At 30.7% G+C, this 26,734-nt stretch overlaps 1 protein-coding gene across 1 annotated transcript; it reads left to right on the top strand.

Annotated features, from left to right (window-relative positions):
- Positions 1 to 2,341: 2,341 nt before the first annotated feature.
- Positions 2,342 to 8,350, top strand: LOC105972669 (phospholipase D delta). The gene is given in 11 exon segments (XM_088820407.1): positions 2,342 to 2,627; positions 3,442 to 4,008; positions 4,108 to 4,215; positions 4,345 to 4,539; positions 5,103 to 5,384; positions 5,473 to 5,541; positions 5,653 to 5,800; positions 6,196 to 6,344; positions 6,532 to 6,672; positions 7,095 to 7,295; positions 8,057 to 8,350. Coding segments are annotated over 11 exon segments (2,397 nt in total). The 5' UTR covers positions 2,342 to 2,384.
- The last annotated feature ends 18,384 nt before the right edge of the window (positions 8,351 to 26,734 follow it).

Genomic DNA, 26,734 nt, shown 5'->3' with positions numbered 1-26,734 from the left:
CGTTCCGCCACATTATCATTGCGTCACGCGTCCACATCATCATTACAGCACCTGCTGGTCATCAGCCTTTTTTTTTTTCCGGTTTTATTAATTTTTGAATTGTATCAGCTTTATTAATCAACTATGAAGCATAGTTGGTTAAGGAAAATCGACTATAAAACATAATCAATTAAGGAAATTCTTTAAACAAAATATTTATTTAATTTTTTTTATCAGGTATATTAATCGCCTATGAAGCATAGCCGATTAAGAATCTAATCTAACTACTAAAAATAATAAATCACAACTTAAAAAAAATACAAATCAACTATATCTTATAAAAACAAAAAAATATACAAACATTATAATTGATTTATACAATTGGAATCAATAAACAAAAAATCCAAAAAAATTTAAAAATTGGAGTTGATTAACCTTAATCTACTACTAGAGCGCATAGTCGATTAAACTTAATTGATTATGGAACATATACGTAGCCGATTAAGGTTCCAGCTTGCGCGAATTTCTCCACCCGCACCGTCTTCCGCCTGATCTACCAAAAAACCCTAGATCTGCCTCCCCATCGTCACCACACCGCCGCCACAACTATTCAGCCAATCCCTAACAAGAGTAAAATAAATAAAATATAATTCATACAAAGAAACACAAAATTAGCATTTCAATGTTCACAAAAAAAAAAAGGGTTAAATACAAAAACACCCATGTGCTATGGACTTTGTATCATATACCCCATGTACTACACATAAATACAAAAATCCCCCTACTGTTATATTTGTTCCAAAATCTGACGAAAATACCCCTGCTAAGCTTATGAGTATAAGGGCTTGTTTGGGCCATTTTCCACTATATTTTTTAACATTTTCGGTCAATTTTACTTAGGAAATTTTGATATTTTTATTTTTTTTTCTCCAAATAATTAAATTACTTAGATTGTTTTTTTAATTTTCTGAATAAAACCTTTTACTTATATATACATATATATATATATATATATATATATATATATATATATATATATATATATATATATATATATATATATATATATATATATATATTCATATATATATATATACACATATATATATACATATATACATATATATATATATATATATATATATATATATATATATATATACATATATACATATATATATATATATATATATATACATATATATATATATATATATATATATACATATATATATATATATACATATATATATATATATATATATATATATATATATATATATATATATATATATATATATATATATATATATATATATATATATATATATGCTTGAGTAGGGGTATTTACGTTATATTTTTGGAAAAAAATGTAATGTGAAGGGTGCTTTTGTATTTATGTGTAATATATGAGGTATATGATACAAAATTCATAGTATAGGGGTGTTTTTGTATTTTAACCCAAAAAAAATGATTCAAACCATGAGATAATTCACCCCATATTTACAGTAGGAAATAAAAAAAAATATACATACGCCATTAATGTTCTCATCAACATCGCAGTCGTATGCATCGTCGATACAATGTGCTTCTCTCCTTCTGCCGTCAATTCGTAATTATCTTCGTCGGATCAGTATTTAACGGCGTTGGCCGAATTTTGATCGAGAAGAGAAGAAGCTGATTGAGAAGAAAAAAAAATAGAGAGAAGAAAGAACGACGGAATAGAGAAGAGAGGAGAGCAGAGTGAATGTTGATCGAGTAAAAGAAAAGAAAGGAATAACGGCGTAAGATGAGATGACAAAATTTAGGGTTAGATGTAAGGGAGTTAACCTTCATTAACTATCGAAGCTAACAACAAAAGGGGTTTTCTTTAATTATATTTGGAAGGGAGATTTTTCTTAATTATATTTCCTAGATGGGGTTCTTGGTAATTTTCCAAAAAAAAAAAAAAACTTTAATCACTCACTCCAAATAGTAGTATTTTTATATGATTTTCTTATTTTCCTTCACTTTTCTTCCGCAAAACAATTAGGTGTTTACTAAAGCAATATTGATGCCATATTCTTATATTTCTTTAAAAGGAAAGAGCGGGGGGGTGATATTGCGTAAACAGGTACATGAAAAAAAAACAAATTTATTCAGCTAAAAAACAAATATGGTATTAAAGTGATGCATCATCAATTTCAACATTTCATTAATGTTAGACTAATTAAGGTAAGATATGAATACATGAACCCTTTGTTCTAATTAAATTCATCAACTAATCCAATTAAGTGTTCCAACTCAGTAGTATATAACATATATCACATTGTGTCTCAAGAATTAAATCCTACTACAACATTCTTTGATTACTAAGTATAGATATACAACACATATATTTAAGTATATCATTGGTAGCTAGAAAAATGGAAAACAACGAAACAGTTTATCTCCATGGAGATTTGGACCTTGTAATTATCGAAGTTCGACGCATTGCAAGCATGGAGTTTGTCTCTGAGCATGTCCGTCGGTTCCTAAAGCACCCATACATTAAGGTGTACCTCGGAGAAGCCAGAGTTGCTCGGACCGCCCGTGTACGAGCACATGACTCACAAAATCCCGTGTGGAACGAGCATTTCGAAATCCCATTAGCTCACCCCGTTGATCAGGTAATAATAATTTCACACACACACACACACACACACACACACACACACACATATATATATATATATATATATATATATATATATATTCCATATTATTGTATTAAAATGCGTGTGTTTTGAATTGTACGCCGGTATGATAAGTACAAAATTTTATATATATATATATATATAACGAATAATAGTACCATTTTTTAATTTAATGATGATACAAGAAAGTATTAATATTTAAATTTATGTTATTCATATGTATTTAAAGTAATTGTATTTTTTTTTACATTACACATATTTATAATCATAAAATTTTACTTACAAACCTTCATTGCAATCAAATTAATGGTTGGAAAATAATATATGATAGACCCATATGCCTTACCAACACTCCCCCAAAATCCCACATGCCTTGGCACCGTCCCATTTGAGCCCTAACCGACTCACAGTGCGATAGCTTTATAGTTTCCGGTGGTGTCGCATGGGGAGACGGAGCTTGTAGAGGAGCTTTTGGGGGTATCGTGAATTAAGAGGAACATGAATAGTATGATCATAAACATTGTTGCTTGTAAAAGTATATTGTACAACATTTTTCTTTCCTCCTCCTTCCTCGATGTATGTTAATTCAGATTTGAGACTGTGAAATAAAAACTTGGGGATATTGTACGTACGAATTTTTTTAACAAAAAGTATTCAGGATCCGATGGTATCATTTATTATTTATCAATATATAATTATTATTTTAACTATTTTGTTCTAATAAATTAAAATTTTAGAATATTTTTACTCGGTAACAAGTTCTGATATTTGGCTGATGCTAATACAGGTCAGATTCGCTCTTATAGACACTCATATATCCAAAAAGATACTCAACGCATTTGTTTCGGCAAAGAAAATTGTAATGGGCGAGCTAATAGATGAATGGTTTCCGGTGGTAGGAACAGATGGGACTCATACTGCAATAAGATTGCAAATTACATTCACTCCATGCAACATAAATCCAATTTACGCAAATGGCATCGCAGAAAACTACGCAGTAATGTGTAGTTATTTTCCGTTGCGGCATGGAAGAAAATTAACTCTTTATCAAGATGCACACGTGATTGATGGGAGGCTGCCTGATATCAAGTTGGGTGATGGGAAAAATTTTGAGCACCATAAGTGCTGGGAGGATATATGCCATGCAATATTGGAGGCACAAAATTTGGTATATATTGCAGGGTGGTCGATTTATCATAAGATAATGTTGGTGAGGGAGCCTAGTAAACCATTGCCGAATGGTGGGGATTTGAATTTGGGGGAGCTGCTCAAGTACAAGTCTCAACAAGGGGTGAGAGTTGTGCTACTAATTTGGGATGATAAAACTTCACAAGACAAGTGCCTTTTTAAAATTGTAAGAAATTGATTTTGAATTGTTACATTTTTTGTAGTGTATACGTAGTAGTTACTGTTGTAGATTGTTCGATGATATATTTGATATATTTTGGTACAGGGCGGAATGATGCAAACTCATGACAAAGAAACGCGAAAATTTTTCAAGCACTCTGGTGTCACTTGCGTGTTGGCTACTCGTTACAGAATTTCTAATATCATACCACAGGCATTCTTTACACACTATTTACTTTAAATCAATTCACTTACACAAATGCCTTAATAAACTCGAATTCTGGTGATTTTCAGAAAAAAATTAGAGAATGATCATTTGTATTTATTTTTTTAATCTATTTAGGTTTGTCGAATCATCTACAGTCAACATCAGAAATGTGTGATAGTAGACGCCAAAGGCCATGAAAATAACCGAAAAATAATTGCATTTCTTGGTGGTTTGGACCTTTGTGATGGGCGATATGATACACCGGATCATCGATTATATAATGATATCGACACTATCTTCAAGAATGATTATCATAATCCAACATTTTGTGTAAGTTCTTCATTTAAATCTCCCACTAAAATTCTTCATACTTTCAGTAATGCACTTATCTTATAGTTCAAGGAACATGATTAATGAAGAAATTAAATGATAGGATTTTGAAACAATTCATTAATCTTATGTGTAATTTGTAGATAACAAACAATAATGACCAAGTATTCTTGAGCTAAGAGCCATAATGTTCGTTATATTGCTTCAATATATTCGTAATAATATGTTATAGTATCTTAATGGAAAACATAAAATTATTCTCTGCTCATATTATGTTGGAAAGTTACATCACATAACTTATTATGTGACTTTTTTCTCTCTCGAATAATTTACTCGTCCTCCATCAAAAGGGAATACACTTTCTTGCATTCTTTTCGTGCTTTGTTCCACATTGTTGTAAAGAAAAATTTGGCATGAATGTGGATGTTATCGTCAATATACCAGTTTCTGAATTTGCAGTAAAAGTGCTGATAAACATGTGAATAAATTCACTAAGTTACACCTTAATTTTCATGTGGTGTAAGTTATCTCATGTAATGATTTGTATTTATATTTCTCAATAGCAAGGAAAAAAAGGCCCAAGACAACCGTGGCATGATTTACATTGCCGAATCGAAGGCCCAGCTGCTTATGATGTGCTCAAGAACTTCGAGCAACGGTGGAAAAAAGCAACTTAATGCTCTGAGTTTACAAGGATTTGTAAATTAATATTAGGGTGGCATGATTATAATTTAGTTGACATTGAACACATTTCGCAAATAGCTAGTCCTTCCGGAACTATTCCCAATGACCATCCATCATTATGGGCCTTCAAGGAAAATGATCCTGAAAACTGGCATATTCAGGTAATGCACGTCTTACTATTGTAAAAAAAATATTATATTCATAACTAGGTATTAAAACTTGATCTTGTGTTTATTTTGATTTGAATAGATTTTTCGCTCTGTGGATTCAGAATCAGTGAAAGGGTTCCCCACAAATGTCTTTGCAGCAAAGGAACAAGTAATCATAAGTCTTCAGTTTTATCGAACTTCCTATTTGTGTTAGCTATATTTTTTTTAACTTCTCTATAATCTCTCGTCAATAAGTTCATGAATATTTTATTCATTCCAGAACCTCGTGTTTGAAAAAAAATGGGAAATAGATAGGAGCATCCAAATGGCCTATATCCAGGCAATAAGATCTGCTCAACGCTTCATATTCGTTGAGAATCAATATTTTGTTGGATCATCTTTCGCTTGGCCCTGTAATAAAAAAACAGGTAAGTTGTCTGTAAAAGTATTTATCTTCATTTTACTATCCAAATAATATATCCATTTATTCTGCAACGTTAATTGATTTGAAGTCCATTAAAATGTACGATCTAGATAATCTTTTGAATAAACAGTTATATCACAGTCTTTTAATAACAATACTTGCTATGTAATTTGAATAAATAAGATTGCTTAAGGTAGATTGATATACAGGTTATTAGCAAGAGATATTTTGAGAAAGTTTGGCCTATATTTTCATTTTGACCTAACTTCGGGGGTGTAATATAAACTAGATCAAAATAGTTGACCTTTTAGCCTAATAAATTCATTCTAATTAACAACTTTCTGAGCTGTTTCTATTGCATTTAATGTTACATAAATGTCCCATAATTGTTTTTGTCAGGTGCTAATAATTTAATCCCAATGGAATTGGCGTTAAAGATCGCCAGCAAAATAAGGGCAAATGAGAGATTCGGTGTATATGTTATCATTCCCATGTGGCCGGAGGGTGAACCTTCTAGTTCCTCTGTACAACAAATTTTGTATTGGCAGGTAATGTCTTAATTTAAACTAAGAAAAATATCATTTTTTTGGTCATCAGTCTTTTAACTATAAAGCTTATTTGAAGAACTTAACTAATGGGTTTGTTACATATATACGTTTTGCATTATGCTGCATCTTTTCTTGTTTATGTTCTACTTATACGTCATTTTCTCTAATTAATTGTTCACCACTATAGAGACAAACAATGCAAATGATGTATAAAATTATCGCTGAAGAGCTCAAATCTTCCAATGTTGAGAACGCACATGCAACCGACTATCTGAATTTCTACTGTCTTGGTAAACGAGATGATGGACATACACAAGAATCGTCCAATGTAAGTTAGATATTGTAATTGTCCTTCAATTTGATGTATTATGACTGCGCTAGTATTTTGTACATATTATGTCTGCTCTAACCTGAATTGAAGTGACACAGAACACTTACACACACAATGTGATGACTGTTTTATATTAAATTCATGTTAAATACTTCACATCATCCAACTGTTTTTTCATTGAACCCATGTTACATTAGTGATATATATGCTTATCGATATAATTTTTTTTTCTTAGAAAAGTCAGAGGTGCTACCATTGATTCGAACATAACTAATCACACATGTTCATGCCATGGAACTAATTTACATTTTCTCATCAAGTTTTGGTTCAAAAACATTTACTTATTCCCAAGTTTAGGAATTTGGAGTTTCAATCTATTATATTCAGCAGTATATTAATGAAGAGCAACTATATGGCAGGATTCAGCTTCAGAAGCATTTAGGCGATTTATGATATATGTGCATTCCAAGGGAATGATAGTGGATGATGAGTACATAATTATTGGTTCGGCCAACATCAATCAACGGTCGATGGCGGGTCATAGAGATGTAGAGATTGCTATGGGAGCTTATCAGCCCCATTATACATGGATCAAGAAGAAAGAACATCCACTTGGCCAGGTTATAAGTCTTGTCTTTGTTCCTATTATTTTGCTTTTATAACATTTTATTATTATTATTATTATTATTATTATTATTATTATTATTATTATTATTATTATTATTATTATTATTATTATTATTATTATTATTATTATTATTATTATTATTATTATTATTATTATTATTATTATTATTATTATTATTATTATACTGTAATATTATGTTATGTTATATTATATTATATTATTTTATTTTATTTTATATTAAATTATATTATATTTATAATTATTAATTATATATGTAAAAGTATGAATCATCGCGGTTTCTTCCATTTTATATGTTAACAAATAAAGTATCACTTTGAATAGGTAAGATGTGAAGGTCGATTAAGTAATTTCTTAATACATATTGATTATAAATAATAATAATAAAAACACAATTCGGCCTATGCAATAGTGTGGAATAAAGGTGTATAACTGTGGTATAAATATGCATTAAATTCACAGATTATTAGACACAGTACAAATAAGAGTGGAGTTTCATGGAAAACCAAATAAGAGTTGGGGTTTTCTATGTATTCATGGAAAACAAATTGACTTTGACTTGTATAACCATCATTTCATATATTTCAAGGTATTGAAAAGTTAATACACGTGCGACGCACACCACATTTCTAGAATGATAAAAATAAGAAATGAAGATCCAAAATTTTATAAAATTTTATTAACAATTGTATGAAATTTATTCTTTAAAAAAATAGGATGTTTATATATTTGTAGGTATATGGATATAGAATGTCACTTTGGGCAGAGCACCTTGGCTGTATCGAGAATTGCTTCAAAGATCCCGAGAATTTGGAATGTGTGAAGTACATAAATAATGTTGCTGAAGATAACTGGAAGAAATACACAGCTGAGGAGTACAGTCCGCTACAAGGGCACATTCTTAAATATCCAGTGAAAATCGAAGCTGATGGAAAAATAAACCCATTGCCTGGACACAATTTATTTCCAGATGTTGGTGGTCGAGTGCTAGGGAGTATGACCATTCTGCCTGATGTAATCACTACTTAAGTATACTCTAGATTTAATTTCATTATTTAAATCATTTTCGATCGATATGAATGAAGTTCATCAACCAATAATTGAATCTCTTTATTACTTAATTCTCTTGATTCCATGTATTGTTATGATAGTATTTTTCTTGTCCAATATTTTATATCCAAATAACAAAATATATAATCTTACAAGGAGAACTGAGAAAATAAATAAATAAATGAGATTATGATTGTAATATTTTTCTCAAATATGTAACATAGATGTTGTGTTTACATTCATATGTATCATTATCGTAAGTGATCGTATTTATGTAAGGAAACAATTCCTTAAGTTCATACTCGTTCCTCGCAACTATTATACCAGATGTGTATCTAAAGTAAAATGATGATCAGTATTATACCATACACGATATCAGTAAAATAATATTTATTTTATTTATCATTATGTGGTGACCTAACCATCAAACAAACAATTTCATAATTTTCTGCTCGCACCTCACAACTATTGTACAACAACGGTGACACGACGGAGGTGGTGTAACCATCGAACAAATATCAAATTATTTTTTTAGATTTGAAGGACCATGAATTAGCTTCATGCAATTTGGTAGCATTTGAGACTACCCAATTATTTTTTGAATTATTAAAAGGACCATGATTTAACTATATGTAATTTTTTAGCATCTAAGTAGTATGCCGGCTTCCGAGTTTTTATTCACTTCATGGGGGCGCTACATAATCTGCATTGTAGAAGTCGATGTCAAAAACAATTGTAAGAGATTTATCATAATCCCATTTTACTCCTTTCAACTATTCTGAAATTTTACTCATTATTTTATTTTCCTTTAGTACTCCTATTATACCTCAGTGCATGCATCATTTGTATTGAAATAATTTTTAAAGGAAAATATTTAACAATTCATAATAAAGAAAAATCTTTCAATGTTTGTATCCAATGATTTGTAGAAACGATTTCAAATCCAAAATAACAAATGCATCAATTTTTTTTTCGTAATCTAAAGGGAGGATTTCAAATACATACATCCATTAAATTAAAATTAGTTGATCAATCTATTTTACGATGTATTCAAATCATTAACTTTATTTTGACGTATTTTTAAGTCATTTTCTATAGATTCCAAATGCTACCTGAAACATTTTCAAACTTCTTTCTTCATTATAGTAGTTTTCTAACATATTTAACTAAATTCATATAAAATTTATCGTAGCTACATGAAAGTATTTTCAATGGGAACACAAAGGTGAAGGAATTGAGACTTACTTCCACATTTTGTACCAATTGGAAGTGGATTACCACAATGTCTTGCAAGATCTACCACTTTATAGGAACTATATATTATATCCTTACCACTCACGAATTTTTGGCAAAAGAGTTTTATATCCGTCTTTCGGGCATACTTACAACATCTTGCATTTGGCTTATAAAACAAAGGAGCAGGAACTATTGTAGATAGGTAAAATGAACAGTATACGATGAAATTGGTTATGCCCAAACAACGGGACACAATTCCGGGGGATTTGGGATGTTGGCCCAAGGCCATGTCGATCTTCATTGTTGTAAACCCAATTATCATAAACATTATTAGCAAAACGTTATGAATACGAGGTACGGCCATTTCTCGTTTCTGTCTCTATGTCAATTTTATGTTTGTGTTAGTGTGTGTTATGAAATTTATAATGCAAAGAGATGGTATTTAAATGATTTTGCAAAATTAGAAGGATATATTAAAGTAGATTTTCTTGAGAATATTGGATTTTCTAAGATAAGATATTCATTAATCACATAATATGCAGCAACGAGATCAAGCAATTTACATTTATGAGCATGTAACATTTTTAGGGAAATTAAAACCTTACCCTTAGCTCTTCAACTGAAAAGGTTTTCACGACTACACCCGATTTTTATAATTTTCTAATATTTTCTTATAGAATCTAAGTTTCTAGTATTTACTAAAGCCCACAATTAAAAAAAAAATAACATAAAAAGGTGAAACTCTTGCATTTATTAAATTATGTTCTTTCCATTATTTTAGGTTCGCCTTCTATCAAATTTATAAATAGTCCAAATAAGTTGTATTTTTCAACAATCTTACGAGTTTACTTAATAAACCTACATTATCTAATTTTTTTATTTTAAGTTTTAGTGATTACATATTCCGGAGGCATACAATTTGTTTTAACTATAATTTATAACAATATATACTAGTTGTGTGCTATTTTATGCAAATATCTCAAAAAAAATTGGGGGCATTGCCTCATAATCCCCTTAAAATATTTTATGACTCTAAAATATTGGTTCTACTCCTCTCAATATAAGTCCGCATGTGGAAGCCAATGGAGACTACTCTCCAATTTGTTTTCTCTTTTTTTTTTTCAATTCCCTCGCCTATTAAACGACGCCGTTACTTTTATTTTCCAACAAAAGTAACGGCATGCAAAAGTAACGTGGTTCATAAAGCATGTTTGTTTTCATTCAACATTGTAAGAGACTAAGAGCATAACTTGTCGAACTTTGGTTTCCTCATATGATTGTTTGCCTAATATGTCTAATGCGTTGGCCCCTACGATATGTAGTCCAATTAGAGGAACGTTAAAGACCTCAAGGTCCTTTGAGAAATAGTGTTACCTACAAAAGAAAAGTGGTCTACCCGTTGTTTTTCTTAACGGACTAAACTAAGTCTTTTTGTACGTGAGAAATAACAAATGAAATATTTTGACTCTCCAACATCGACTATACGGGGAAAATATGTAATATTTAATTTATTTTACACTAAGAAATGTAAGCAAGCCCTTCTACTTTGTATTGGGGTTTAGCCAATTAACCGAAGGAGCAAAGAAGAGAAGAATTCTCAAGCCAAGAATTTCCTCAAGGGTTTTATTGTTTTCGTCTTGTTAGATATTTTGGTGTGTGAACACTATGATTTATTATATTGTAATTTTGAGTATTTCACAGTGAACTAATCATTTCCTTCTAAAGGACATGAATCCATGCACAATAAAAATCCCAATTTCATTTTTTTGTAGTTGCTAACGACGTGGACTTGTGTGTTTTAAAATGTCGATTTGGTATGTAATTATTCACGACCTCCGAACATGAAAGGTTGAAAATGTTTTAGTGGCTTAGTTAATGTACGAAATATGCCTTTTTTTCCTTTTGAAAATTCAAATTAATGTTCTTTTTATCGAAATTGAATGAATTCAAAATTTCCGTTCTAGTGATCAGTCTATACTCAAAACTCAAGAGCAATGACATGATAGTCCTTGAATTGTCATGCACACCCAATTTGTTTCTCTCTTTCTTCATCTCCATCCGCCATCCGCCATTTCTTTGCGCCGCTATCTCCCTAGTCATTCACTCTTCTGAAGTGGCCGGTACATTTGTTCGAGATGTACTGCCTTATTTCAAATATTGCATTTCAACTAGGCAAGCATTTGAAATAAAGCACTACTTTCATGTAGAAAAAAGCATATGGTTCTCCATATAAATGAACTAAAATGATTGTCATTCAAGTATATGAAGAATAAGAAAAAATGCAAGCAAGCTCTTATCTCCTAATTAGGAATGGAAAATGGAATACAAATTCCGAATTCCACTAATTACGATCCGAAATTTCCGATTGAAGAACAACGTTTTTCATTCCAAAATCCAAAAGTTTGGATTTTAAAATTTTCCAAAATTTTGGAGCGGCATTTGAATGCATGTTAGATTTTGATTTCCGATCAGATAATTGTAGAAATATTTTCAAAAATTACACTTATAATATTAATATTATTATATATTTCATGTTATAGGTGCCTAAAAGTTTGGATTTTCCGAATTCCACAGATTCCGATCCAAACATTTCCGATTTTGATACAAGATTTTTCATTCCAATTAATGAAATTCGGATTTCTCGAATCCTACTCCTAATCTTAATCCTAATCTTAGTACTAATACCAATACCAATGCCATTATCAATACCAATACCAATACTAATTCTAATACTAATACTAACAATAACACTAATATTAAAACTAAAATTAATACAAATACTAACACTAACACTAACACTAACACTAACACTAACACTAACACTAACACTAATACTGCTACTAATATTACTACTAATACAAAAACTAACACTGACACTAACATTAACACTAACACTAACACTAACACTAATACTAACAATAATACTAAAACTAATATTAATACTAATACTAAAATTAATACTAATACTAATACTAATACTTAATACTAATACTAATATTAATATTAATACTAATTCAAATCCTAATTTTAATTCTAATCTCAATCATAATCCCAATCCAAATCTCAATCATAATTTTAATCATAATCATAATCTTAATCCTAATCATAAAACTAACACTAATACTAACCCTAATACTACCGATAATTCCAATCCTAATAATATATAATACTAATGCTAATGATAATCATAATTTCAATCACAATAATAATACTAATGTTAATGCTAATCATAATTCCAATTATAGTCCTAATCATAGTCATAATCCTAATACTACTACTTATACTAATACAAACTATAATCTCAACGCTAATGATAATAGCAATCGTAATCCTAATTCTAATACTAATCCCTGTATTAATGCTAGTGCTAATGCTAATCCTAATGCTAATGCTAATTCTAACCTAAAGTTAATCCTACTCATATACCTAATTATAACTCTAATCCTAATCCTAATCCAAATACTAATTCTAGTATTACGTCTAATGTTAATCTTATCCATAATATTAATCATAATCGTAATGGTAATTCTAATTATAATACTAATACTCATCCTAATATTAATACTAACGCCAATTGTAAATCTAATACTAATCATAATTCTTATCCTCGTAATATGTAATTAATATTAATACCAATGATAATGCTAATGATAATACTAATACTAATAGTAAGACTGATAGTAATATTAATACTAATACTAATGCTAATACTAATGCTAATATTAATACTAATACTAATACTAATACTAATACTAATACTAATACTAATACTAATACTAATACTAATACTAATACTAATACTAATACTAATACTAATACTAATACTAATACTAATACTAATACTAATACTAATACTAATACTCATACTACTACTGATACTAATACTAATATTAATACTAATGCTAATGCTAACACTAATACTAATACTAATTCAAAACCTAATGCTAATCCTAATCTCAATCCTAATCTCAATCCTTATCATAATCATAATCCTAATCTTATTCCAAATCATAATACTAACACTAAAACCTAATTAAAATCATAATTCCAATCCTAATAATGATACTGATTAGTAATATTAATCATAATACTAATACCAATGCTAATCATAATTCCCTGTAATTCTAATCACAGTCCTAATCCTAATACTACTACTAATACTAATAGAATTTTTAATCTCAACATTAATAATAATGTTAATTGTAAAAATAATTCTAATACTAATCTTAATATTAACCATAATACTGATGATGCTGATGCTAATGCTAATGGTAGTGCTATGCTAATGCTAATGCTACTATTAATGTTAATCCTAATACTTATGCTAATACTTATGTTAATGATAATAGTGATACTAATCCGAATAAGGTAATGCTAATGTTAATGGTAATCCTAATCCTAATGCAAATGCTAATTCTATTCCTAATCTTAATGTTAATCATAATTTCAATACTAATATTAATTATAATCTTAATTATAATACTAATCATAATCATAATCATTCACTTAGTCCTAATTATTTACCTAATCCTAAATCTATTCAAAATCATAATCCTGATCCTAAGCCTAATACTAATTATAATCATAATTCTTACCCCAATAGTAATGATAATCTTAATCCTAATACTATTCCTAATTCTAATCCCAGCGGTAAACATAATCATTATTCTTATCCGAAAACTAATAGTAATACTAATACTAATACTAATCATAATACTAATAGTGATACTAATCATAAACTAATACTAAGACTAATGTTAACTAATGCTAATACAACGCATAATTTTGATTCTAATCCTAATATTAATTCTAATAATAATGCTAATGATAATTATAATGCTAATGCTAATGCTATGTCAATGTTGATGCTGATGCTATGTCAACGGTGATGCTAATACAAATGCTAATGATAATACTAATACTAATCATAATCAGGTAATGTTAATCTTAATCATAATGCTAATGCTAAACCAAATCCAAACCCTAATGTTAATTCTAATAATAATGATAATCCTAATCCTAACCCTAATCTTAATCATAATCCTAATCATACTCATAATCCTAAGATTATCCTAACAATAGTCTTAATCCTAATCGTCATCGTAATCCTAATGCAATGTATAATACCGATCCTCATCATAATCATAACCTTAATACTAATCCAAATGATAATTGTAATCCTAATTCTTATCACAATACTAATATTAATATTATTACTATTACTAATACTAATACTAATACTATTACTATTACTAATACTACTAATATTAATACTAACACTACTAACACTAATACTAATACTAATATTAATACTAATCATAATAAAAATCTTAATCCTACTCCTACTACTAATATCAATACCAATACCAATGCCAATACCAACACCAATACCAATACCAATACTAATACAAATACTAATACTAATACTAATACTAACTCTAATAGTAAAACTAATACTAATACAAATATTAACACTAACACTTACACTAACACTAACACTAACACTAACACTAATACTAATACGAATATTAATATTGCTACTAATATTACTACTAATATCAATACAAACACTAACACTAACACTACTACTAATACTAATATTAAAATTAATACTAATACTAATACTAATACTAATATTAATACTAATACTAATATTTATACTAATACCAATAATAATAATAATAATAATAATAATAATAATAATAATAATAATAATAATAATAATAATAATAATAATAATAATAATAATAATAATAATAATAATAATAATAATAATAATAATAATAATAATAATAATAATAATAATAATAATAATAATAATAATAATAATAATAATAATAATAATAATAATAATAATAATAATAATAATAATAATAATAATAATAATAATAATAATAATAATAATTGCCACCCACCGACGATCGTTTAACATATGTTCTCTCTCCTCCCTACCTCCACCCCTACCAGCCTCACCTACCCTCTCTTTCTCTCTTTCTCTCTCCTCCCTACCCCTACCAGCCCCACCCCCACCCACCCCACCCACACCTCTCTCTCTCTCCACCCCCCACGTGAACATCTCCCAACAACCCCACCTACCCCCTTTCTCTATCCTTCTCCCTCTCTTCTCTCTCCTCACACACTTTTCCACTCCGGGCTCCGTGCCCGACTTCAACCTCACACACGGATTGCGCGGCTCCACTTCGCGCGGAGCCGAGCTGCGCGGCTTCATCTACTGGTTCCGCAGAAATTTCTCCGGATATCCTCAATCGCGTGCAATCGGAACGCGCGATGTCTTTCTCCGGTGCAATTTTCTTACCGGAACTCGACTCAATTACCTTCCCTACGGTGCCAAAGGTCATCTCGGTCTCTACAATCGACTTTCGCATGATAATTTTCAACTGTTTCGCCTTCCCCGTTTGGGACATATAAATTATTTTATCTGCTGATCTTCTCAGCCAGAGAATATTTTCTTTTCTACAACGGAGTATATGGAGCAAAATAAAATAGAGAGACATATAAAATAATAAATTTTATTACTCACCCATATTTATTCGACGTGAATCTTGATACTCCTCTCTACTGTTTCACAAGGAATTACCTACTATAGGGAGCAAATTTATATTTAAACACTTTAAATATAAATCCGCTCACGACTCAGGTCCACACAGTAATAATAATAAATTATTATTATTATCCCTCCGTCAACGACACAAACACGAAGAGCGAAATACAATTCTACTCTCGACACGATCCGACACTTCACCCCAATTCACTTCCACATCGACTCGAGAGTGGGGGGCTTAATGATATGCCTATTGGCCCAGCCCAATAGACCCATATTTACTGGGCCACACGCCCAACTTAATAGCTATTTATACGAAGGCCCAATCACACCCAAAGAAGGTTGGGCCCGATAAATTGATCTCGGCCCAATCAATAAAGTATAAATACAACTTAAATTCATTTAATAAAGGTACGTTATTATTATCTAATCTATTCTTCTATTCGAATTCTCTCTACAATTACCAACTATCTTCACGTCTGACTTGAGCGTCGGAGGGGTTTCCGCCGGATCAACCCCCGGCTTAGATTACGTGTTTTCTGTTCGCAGGATCCTTGAGTAAATTAAAGTTCTCAGGACTATCTAGCTCGTGAGCACGTGACCTACTTTGCTCTCCCTGCTTCAACACACTAGGTGATTTATTTTTTACGTCATCAAAATCCAACAAAAATTTTTATCAAGAACAACTAAACGTCCAAATGAAAACAAAAACGTTAATGCAGAATAAAAATGAAAAGAGAGAAAAAAAATTATGTGTGTGGTGGCCTGGTTATGTGAATAAATGAGTGAAAATAATAGAGTATTTATAGTGTTTAGGATGTGGTGTAATAAGATTTTTTAGATTCTGATAAATTAGGAAATTATATTATTATTAATATAAGGGCGAATGGCAAAAAGGTCGATCACATGGGACTTAAATGCATTTTAGTCCACCAAAAAAAAAAACAGTCTCTCAATTAAACCCATTCCCATATCTTTAGTCCAAAATACCCTCCATAATATAATTCTTATCAATTCCATCCATTATGCTCTTAATTTCTTAATATTACACATTGACCCTGGATTTAAACAAATATATCACACTAACACCGAAATTTTTTTATTCAGAAAATATTGTTTTCCTGAAATTTTTTTTCCAGCAAGATTCCGGCGTTGACTTTTTTTTTTTTTTTTGAAAACTTTTTTTCCTGAAATTTTTTTCCGGCCGGTCAACCACCGTTGACAGCCGGTCTCCAGCGTTGATTTTTTTTTTTTTTAATTTGTTTTTTTTAGAAAAAATATTTTAATTAATATTACTGTCTTGGCTACTAAATTACTCTCTCAGATAGTAATATTACTGTTTGGGACAGTAATATTATGAATATTATTTTCCCGAACAGTAATATTATTATATTATTGTCTAAGACAGTTAAATTACTGTTGGAGACAGTAATTTAGCAGCCAAGGCAGTATTATTAATTCAAATAATTTTTTTTAAGAAAAAAAATTTCAAAAAAAAAATCAGTTAACAGTTAAATTACTGTCTCCGACAGTTAAATAACTGCTGGAGACAGTAATTCAGCAACGAATATAGTAGTATTAATTAAAAATATTTTTTAAGAATAAAAAAGTCAATTAACAGTTAAATTACTGTCTCCGACAGTTAAATAACTACTGGAGACAGTAATTTAGCAATGAATACTGTAATATTAATTAAAATATTTTTTAAAAAAGTCAATTAATAGTTAAATTACTGTCTCCGACAGTTAAATAACTGCTGGAGACAACAATTTAGTAGCAAAGACAGTAATATTAATTAAAATATTTTTGAAGAAAAAAAAAGTCAATTTACAGTTAAATTACTGTCTCCGACAATTAAATAACTGCCGGAGACAGTAATTTAGCAGCCAAGACAGTAATGTTAATTAAAATATTTTTTTTAAGAAAAAACAAAATTATATAAATTAAAAAAAAAAAAAGTCAACGCCGGTCAACGGCGGCGACCGGCGGTCTCCGGTGGTGGCGGGTGAAAATTGGGGTCAAAATTGAAATTAAGGTAAAAATTGGTTAATTAATGAAATTTGGCTAAATTGGGGTGTAAATCATGAAATTGAAATTGAATTGGGTTTCAATGCATTGGATTTTCCTTATTTGCAAATAAGTTTGAATGAGTTGGATTTATTTGAAAGACAGAAAAGTTGGATGTCCCTCTTTTAATAAAGTGCCCTTGTCATGGGCCTATTTGTCATTTGACCTATACTATATTATTTCCATATTAAAATACTAATTAATGATTCGGACAACTTTTTGGTAAGTTAGACAAATCGTCAATTAATGCTGGTAAATGAAAATGGAATATATCAAAGTAATAAATAATCACATGTGTCAAAATGAATAGGCTGACATGTAGATTTCGACGTGTCGATGACATGAATGCCAAATGTCGGAATTATAAGCAATGAGGGTTTCAATTTATATTATATAGATAATTATAATTCGTAATTAATTTGTTTGATATACTTATGGAACAACTTTGTTTCCCCATACAAGCCAGCACATATACATACGATAGGGATAGGGATAGCTTTATTAATATATATATCATCTCCGGAAAATAGTTAGTTTAGTAGAATATTTAACGACTTCGATCTAGTGCATTGATACACAGAAGAACATGTGGTTTGTTGGTATATATTTAAAAATCTGCGTAAATAGTTGAATAAGAATTACACTTACTTGGAAGTAGAAATTAACGGGAAATATGAAGAACGAAAATCGACTGAGGCTTGCAAAAGCAATGTCCTTAAGACAATATTTCCGGGCTGTCTATGGTGCAACAGTCACTCCCGGTAGTCTCCCAAGATACAACAGTCGGATACTTCGATATTTGCACAAATTCGAAGCCCACGGCGAACTAGAAACGTATGAACGAAATTTTGACAGAAGAATTTTATGAAGATATTCACAAACGTCTTATTATCTCTTGTGCAAAACTGATCAGGTTTTGTCTTATTTATAGAAATTTAAGAGTCCTTTTGTGAAGGGATATGTTGTTTTGAAAAGAGTTATTTCATAAATAGATGTGTTGTTTGGAAAGAAACCCATTCATTCCAAACATGCACCTATTTGAAATACCCTAATTATTTTATTCAATTAAAAATTCCAACAATCCCCCACATGAATAAAATTATTCTTCCAACCTCATCTCATGAGACCATATTGTCAAAAAAAATCTTTTAGGAATAGTACGGCATCGGGATAGGTGAAATATTTCATCTTGAACCTTCCCTAGTTAAAGCTTATCGGATTTACTTAGCCAATCAGTGAATTATTTCATCTTGAACTGTCGGTTGTTTGTGTAAACCAAGACAATAAACTTAACACCGTACTAAACACGCGTGTTTCAAGTTCTCGGTTGTGTTCATTTCGGCCCTGAACATTCTCGGGTTCTGCGAGTGCTTTAGAGAATTTAAGCCTTTATAAGAATTCTCAACGAGCCGACCCAGCTCATACTAACATAGGTGACCGCATCTATAAAGAGTATCCTACTATACCCCACTTGTACTTGACAAGATATAGACGTCATTAAAAGCAATAGCTTAACCTTTTTAAACGTCGTAGGTTGCACTTATCGCATCATAGGAATAAGATGGAGTTAAAACTCCTAAGTGCTACGATTGTTTAAGTTACACAGAACTGGTTGTCCTATTGAACTTGGTCCGTGGGATCTCCAGTCGCCAAGTTAGGTTTCCGTATAAGGTAACTTTGTTATTTAGGCTTTAAACATATTCCCCTCGATGCACATTTAACTCTCTCACGAGATAAACCTTTAGTAAATGGATCCGCTAGGTTATCTTTGGATTTCACAAAATCAATGAAATTATTCCATTAGAGAGTAAATGCCTCACGATATTATGTCTACGACAAATATGTCTAGACTTACATTTTAAATTTATGAGCTCTATGCATGCATTGTTGACGATTATCTTTAAATCGAAAATCTAATTGCATAAGTATATCCCTCAAGGACGTATACTAACATATTTAACTTATAGTTAAACACCCCCACATTTTGAGATATTTGTAGTCAACTTTGTATCATTCCATAAACTCCTAAGGATAGATATCATTTTTCTTGTGTGGAATTATATTTAATATATGATTAGACATATAAGAACTCCTCCCACAAGTTCTCCGGTAAACTTGAAACGAAAGCATACGAAGCATTCTCATTAATTACTTCAAGTTTTGCCGATGACGACCACATTAACCTTAAGTAGGTCTTTACACAAGTAGTTTTATGTGTGCCTTCTCATTGAGTTGAAGATCACAAAATAAAGCAACCCCATAATTTGCCACTTTGCAAAATAAATACTCTTGAACTTTGTTCGATTTTTTGCTTTATCATCACCTTTAAAGGTGTCACAATTTGAAACCATATACAAAATACTTCAACATATTTAAAATACTCAATTATATAAACTAATGTTTAATTAGACAAAAGTTTAAATCGAACACACATTTAATTAATTAGATGGAAATTAAATAAAAATAGTTTAAAGAAATATTATTTTCTCATATATTAAAGTATTATACTTTAATATTTTATTTTATTTTCCATAAAATATTTAATTTCACATAATTAATTCTCCCAAATCTTTTGAAGATTATGTCACGCCAATTTTGTTGACACAGTAGATTAAAAGATAAACTACATGGTATAATAAATAAATAATATGGTTAAACTCACAGTTTAAACCAAACTCTTTACACATATTTGAACCAACGCATTCTTTAGAAGAATAAACTCCAATATTTGAAAGAGTGCTTTAACACATATTCGTTGGAATCAAAGTCTTGTTTACAGGCTCTCAACACATGTAACACACATTACGCAATGGAGAAAATTGAATCTCTTCATGAAACTTATAACCTAGGAACTATCGAAACAAATATATCTGTAGTGCAAAATAGAATTACTCTTGCACCAAGTTCCATCAAGTGGCAGCATATACTATTTAATAACACTAATAATTTGAAGAGGCACAATCTTCCAAAATTTTGTCACTGCCGTTTTGCATATGTTTGAAAATATAAATTTTTAAAATCAAAGTTATCCTTCCAGATTGATATATGAAATGTATTGAAACTCATAGAGGCCTTTACGCAAGGAAACCAATTTCCAAGGGGAGGATGGTTTTCGCAGAAGATTTATATAAAACCAAATAAGTCATTTTTCATACGAATATAAACAATTTGCAAACATACACCTTTATTATAATACTATATATCTACCCAGATATGAATTTATTAGTGTAAATAACAAAAACCAGATTTACCAATTGGTTTTCAAGGCCAAAACAGACTGTCACAAACTAAATTGACAACAAAAAGATTTTACGCAGATGTCATAAAGCAGAAAATTATATTGTCTTAAGATTGTTGGTATATATTTAAAAATCTGCGTAAATAGTTGAATAAGAATTACACTTACTTGGAAGTAGAAATTAACCGGAAATATGAAGAACGAAAATCGACTGAGGCTTGCAAAAGCAATGTCCTTAAGACAATATTTCCGGGCTGTCTATGGTGCAACAGTCACTCCCGGTAGTCTCCCAAGATACAACAGTCGGATACTTCGATATTTGCACAAATTCGAAGCCCACGGCGAACTAGAAACGTATGAACGAAATTTTGACAGAAGAATTTTATGAAGATATTCACAAACGTCTTATTATCTCTTGTGCAAAACTGATCAGGTTTTGTCTTATTTATAGAAATTTAAGAGTCCTTTTGTGAAGGGATATGTTGTTTTGAAAAGAGTTATTTCATAAATAGATGTGTTGTTTGGAAAGAAACCCATTCATTCCAAACATGCACCTATTTGAAATACGCTAATTATTTTATTCAATTAAAAATTCCAACATGGTTCACTTATTGCATGAATTTGCACTTTGATTATGTACAGATTCTAAACAATACTCGAATTACTTTGTAAATAAGGTAAATGATCATGTTGAAAATCTTTGAGGACTAATTTCACTTGGACCACCTGTTGGATAGTGAAATTACAGACCCCTCCCCTCTTAGTTTTAAAATTGCTCAAACCTCCCATGTTTAGATGGTTCCGCTCACAATGCCCAACGGAACGTGTGAAATGTCACTTTTACCCTAGTTTTTACATTTTTTTTAACTAAACCTCAGGTGGGTAATTGCAATATCCAAGTACTTGTTTTTAATTAGACTAGACCTCAGGGGATGTAACAGTAATTTATCTACAATGAAGCAACCAATTTAATTAACTTAATGAAAGATCAAACGTACCTTAGGAACAATTGAAATTGAATCCAGTGCATGGCAGTTGCCTCTTGAAAAATTCAGACAGCTGCCTTTTGGAGTACCGTAGCATGCAAACGTAATCGATGAAATCGTGTTTCCATCATCACAGCGCTTTCAGGTGGTGCCGCTTGATTCAGTACAATTGTCCCGTTATTGATGTTCCAAGCATGTAGAGGGGGATAATGATTCTCCGATACTTGAGCACAAACTGTTTCTGTTATACGTGACTTGATGGAAATCTCGAACGGCTTGTTGTCAGTCTCCTCAAAGATGACAATCAAATGAAGCGGCACAAAAATGTTTTATGTATTGAAGAATACCAAGATTGAGTAGGACGGAAGGCCGCCGCAGTTTGTTACACACTTGTCGCAATCATAAGCTCCGCGATAATAGCAAGTTTGACATTCATGAAAGTCCAATATCTTCCTATGTGGTGCCCGTTGACCTATACTGAATGAAGAAATTAATCAAGTAAGGCGGTTTTAAGTTTTGTATCAGAGCATTTAATTTGGAAGCTTGTAAACTACTATCAAAGAGAACAAATGACATAGCTAAAAGACTTACTAGGCATTTTACTTCTATAATCTTCAGCATGCAATTTGGCGCCATCATTTTCTAATGGACAAAATGCACTTCACCCATATAAATTTCCCATTTTGGTACTTTCTCCCCTAACAATTCAGAAAAGAGATAACCCCCGCCTCGAAATATTATTTTTGTTGCACTTTGCCCCAAAAGCCAATTTTCGATGGGCATTGTGCAACAAATATAACATTTTTAAGGGGCGATGTGTACAAAAAATAATGTTTATAAGGGGCAACATGCAACAAAAATAACATTTAAAGGGGCAACATGCAAAAACAAAAAAACACTAAATCGATTAATAATCCATCGGAATTTTGCTATCGGGGCAATGTGCAACAAGTATAACATTTTGAAGAGGGATATTTACTTTTTTTAAATTTTGAGGGGGTGAAAGTGCGAAAATATAAAATTTATTGGAGGTGACATGCAATTCGCCCTACTTCTCATTATCGTAATATGGCATGATTTCATGTAATGGTTTGGAGTTTGGACTCATTACCTGGTACCAAGAAAATCTAGTTGCAATCGCGTCGGATGGCAATTCCGTCCATTCTGTAGTCCCATTTTTATCAATCTCGTATATTTTTTAGGACTCTCCCTAGAGCCCTGCTTGCTATCAAATTGTAGAAATGGAGTCAACATCATAATTTTGTCCGTTTGAAACATGCTTCTATATATGGTAGTGTTTTCGTTTTTTGGATGAATAATTCTTTTTCGAGTTAAAGATAGTTTAAGTTCGTATTTCCCCGTAACTATCCTTTCATGATTGGGACCTTATGGTATTTCCTGAAAAAGAAGGATTCCTATCATACAATCCAAACAAATCAGCCAATTCATAGGTTTGTCAATTATGTAATAAAATAGTAAAGATGTAATATGGGAATGTAAAGATTCCTGAAATGCAAATCATTTGACCTAGAAACAATGCATTATATTGAAGATCCGTTTCAAGGGATAAATTTGAACGCCGACTTTTTAAACTAGTGTACTCTCTCCATCCAATACTATGTATCCGATTTGCACTAGTAGAACAATGGCTTTTTACAATGACCATTAACCATAATAAATGTAACAAATTTATAGTAAAAACACTTTTGATACGCATTTGCTACGAATTTGCCTCATAGCATATATGGACTTGACAAAAACTTTGCTACGATAAATGGCTGTCGCAAATACATTTTCGCTACAATAAATCCTAGTATTTACTACGACTCCATAATTGTCCCTTAGTACAAGGTACCTTTTGCTACGGCTTTTTACCGTAGTAAAAAACCATTTTTTCTGCTAGTGTTGACTAGGCATAAAGTTTTATAATGAGAATACAAAACGTAAAAGTTAATGATTGTTTTTAAGAAATTAACCTCTAAATTGGTGGTTGAATTTAGTGGAATCGATTTACATAAGTAGATAATCTGCAAGCCCACTGTTTGAGATAAAAGCGTGACGTCATTATATCCTTGTATGAGCTTCCTTTCACCCATTTTCCTCTGGCACAACCTTCAAACTGGAAGAAACAAAATATTGTTAGAGAGATATAAGAGTGAGAAATAAAATTGTATTACGTTAAATACCCAACACATATGGGCACTTTAGTCTTATCATGTCTGGTCAGAGGGGTCTCACTAATTCAGATTAGGATTTCAGTAATGAAAAAAGTCTTTAAAGTCAATTGAGTTTAATTCAAAATATTTTCTGAATGAGGGGTATATTACCCTTTTTTTAAATACGCTAGACCTGCTTTTAAATATTTGTAATATTGACAAGGGCGAATGTCAAAAAGGCCCATCACATGGGACTTAAATGCATTTTGGTCCACAAAAAAAACAGTCTCTCAATTAAACCGATCCTCTTGTCTTTAGTCTAAAATACCCTCAATAATATAATTGTTATCAATTCCACCCATTATGCTCTAACTTCCTCAATATTACACATTGACCCCGAATTTAAACAAATATATCACATTAACCCCCAAAACTTTTTTTTTTCAGAAAATAATTTTTTTTCTGAAATATTTTTTTTTCCGGCCAGTTTCCGGCGTTGACCGCCGGAGACCGCCGGTCTCCAGCGTTGACTTTTTTCTTTTTTTTTTGAAAACTTTTTTTTTTCTTGAAATGTTTTTCCGGCCGGTTTCCGACGTTGACTTTTTTTTTCTTTTGAATTTTTTTCTTAGAAAAAAAATATTTTAGTTAATATTACTGTTTTGGCTACTAAATTATTGTATCAGACAGTAATATTTCTGTTTGGGACAGTAATATTATGAATATTATTTTCCTGAACAGTAATATTATTAATATTATTGTCTAAGACAGTTAAATTACTGTTGGAGACAGTAATTTAGCATCCAAGGCAGTAATATTAATAAAAATATTTTTTTAAGAAAAAAAAAAAGTCAATTAACAGTTAAATTACTGTCTCCGACAGTTAAATAACTGCTGGATACAGTAATTTAGCAACGAATATAGTAATATTAATTAAAAATACTTTTTTTAAGAATAAAAAAGTCAATTAACAGTTAAATTACTGTCTCCAACAGTTAAATAACTGCTGAAGACAGTGATTTAGCAACGAATACAGTAATATTAATTATAATATTTTTGAAGAAAAAAAAAAGTCAATTAACAGTTAAATTACTGTCTCCGACAGTTAAATAACTGCCGGAGACAGTAATTTAGCAGCAAAGACAGTAATATTAATTAAAAAAAAAAAAAGTCAACGCCGGAGACCCGTAAAATTGAATGTTCAAATATATCAGACAGACTAACCATAAAATTGAATGTTCACTATATTTTTTTCTTTTAATTTATGTTTGGAAATATACTATAAATAAATAAATAAATAAAGGGTAAATTACAACCACACCCCTGAGGTATACTTAAATAACTTTAAGGTCCATGTGGTATCGATAATTACACTCACCCCCTTGAGACATAGTTATAAACTCCAATGGTATAATGCATTGGATACGTTATTACGATAGAGTTCTAACGGACTATAGGTTTCAGGAAGTGGTGAAGACAACAAAAAGTTATGGGTGATTTAAAAAATATTGGGGGAGCCATGTCATCCCATAACTCCCCATAACTCTATGTTATCTCCACAACTAGCTAAAAGTAATAGTCCATTAGAACCCTATCGGAATAATGTATGCAATGCATTATCCCGTTAGAGTTTTTAACTACCTTTCAGGGGGTGAGTGTAATTATCGATACCACAGGGACCTTACAATTATTTAAGCATACCTCAGGGGTGTGGGTATAATTTACCCATAAATAAATAAATAAATAAATAATTGGATTGCAAATAGAAATCTAGAATTTTATGGAGCAATTTAAAAAAAAATGGAGATATAGTTGGCGAATGACCAATTTACCCCCAAAGGAAGAAAAAAACATTATCATCAGAATCGTACAAAACTATCCAAAAGTGAATTTGGTAAAAAGGAAAGAAAAAAAGTTGGAGAATGAAGAAATAATGATATTTTGCATAGAGAACATAAAAAGCAGCTTAAAAAGCAATTTCTGCATATATTCTCGTGTAGTCAGATCGACGGTCCATTATCACTCTCAAGAAAAAAATTTCAGGAAAAAAATAAGTTTTTCAAAAAAAAATAATAATAAAAATAAAAAAGGTCAACGACGGTCGACGGCGGCGACCGAAGG

This window comes from Erythranthe guttata, chromosome 7 (genome assembly GCF_056151865.1).
Source record: "Erythranthe guttata isolate IM_541 chromosome 7, IM_541, whole genome shotgun sequence".
NCBI lineage: Eukaryota > Viridiplantae > Streptophyta > Magnoliopsida > Lamiales > Phrymaceae > Erythranthe > Erythranthe guttata.
Note: the sequence above shows the minus strand (reverse complement) of the source record. Positions and strands in the feature narration are given on the sequence as shown.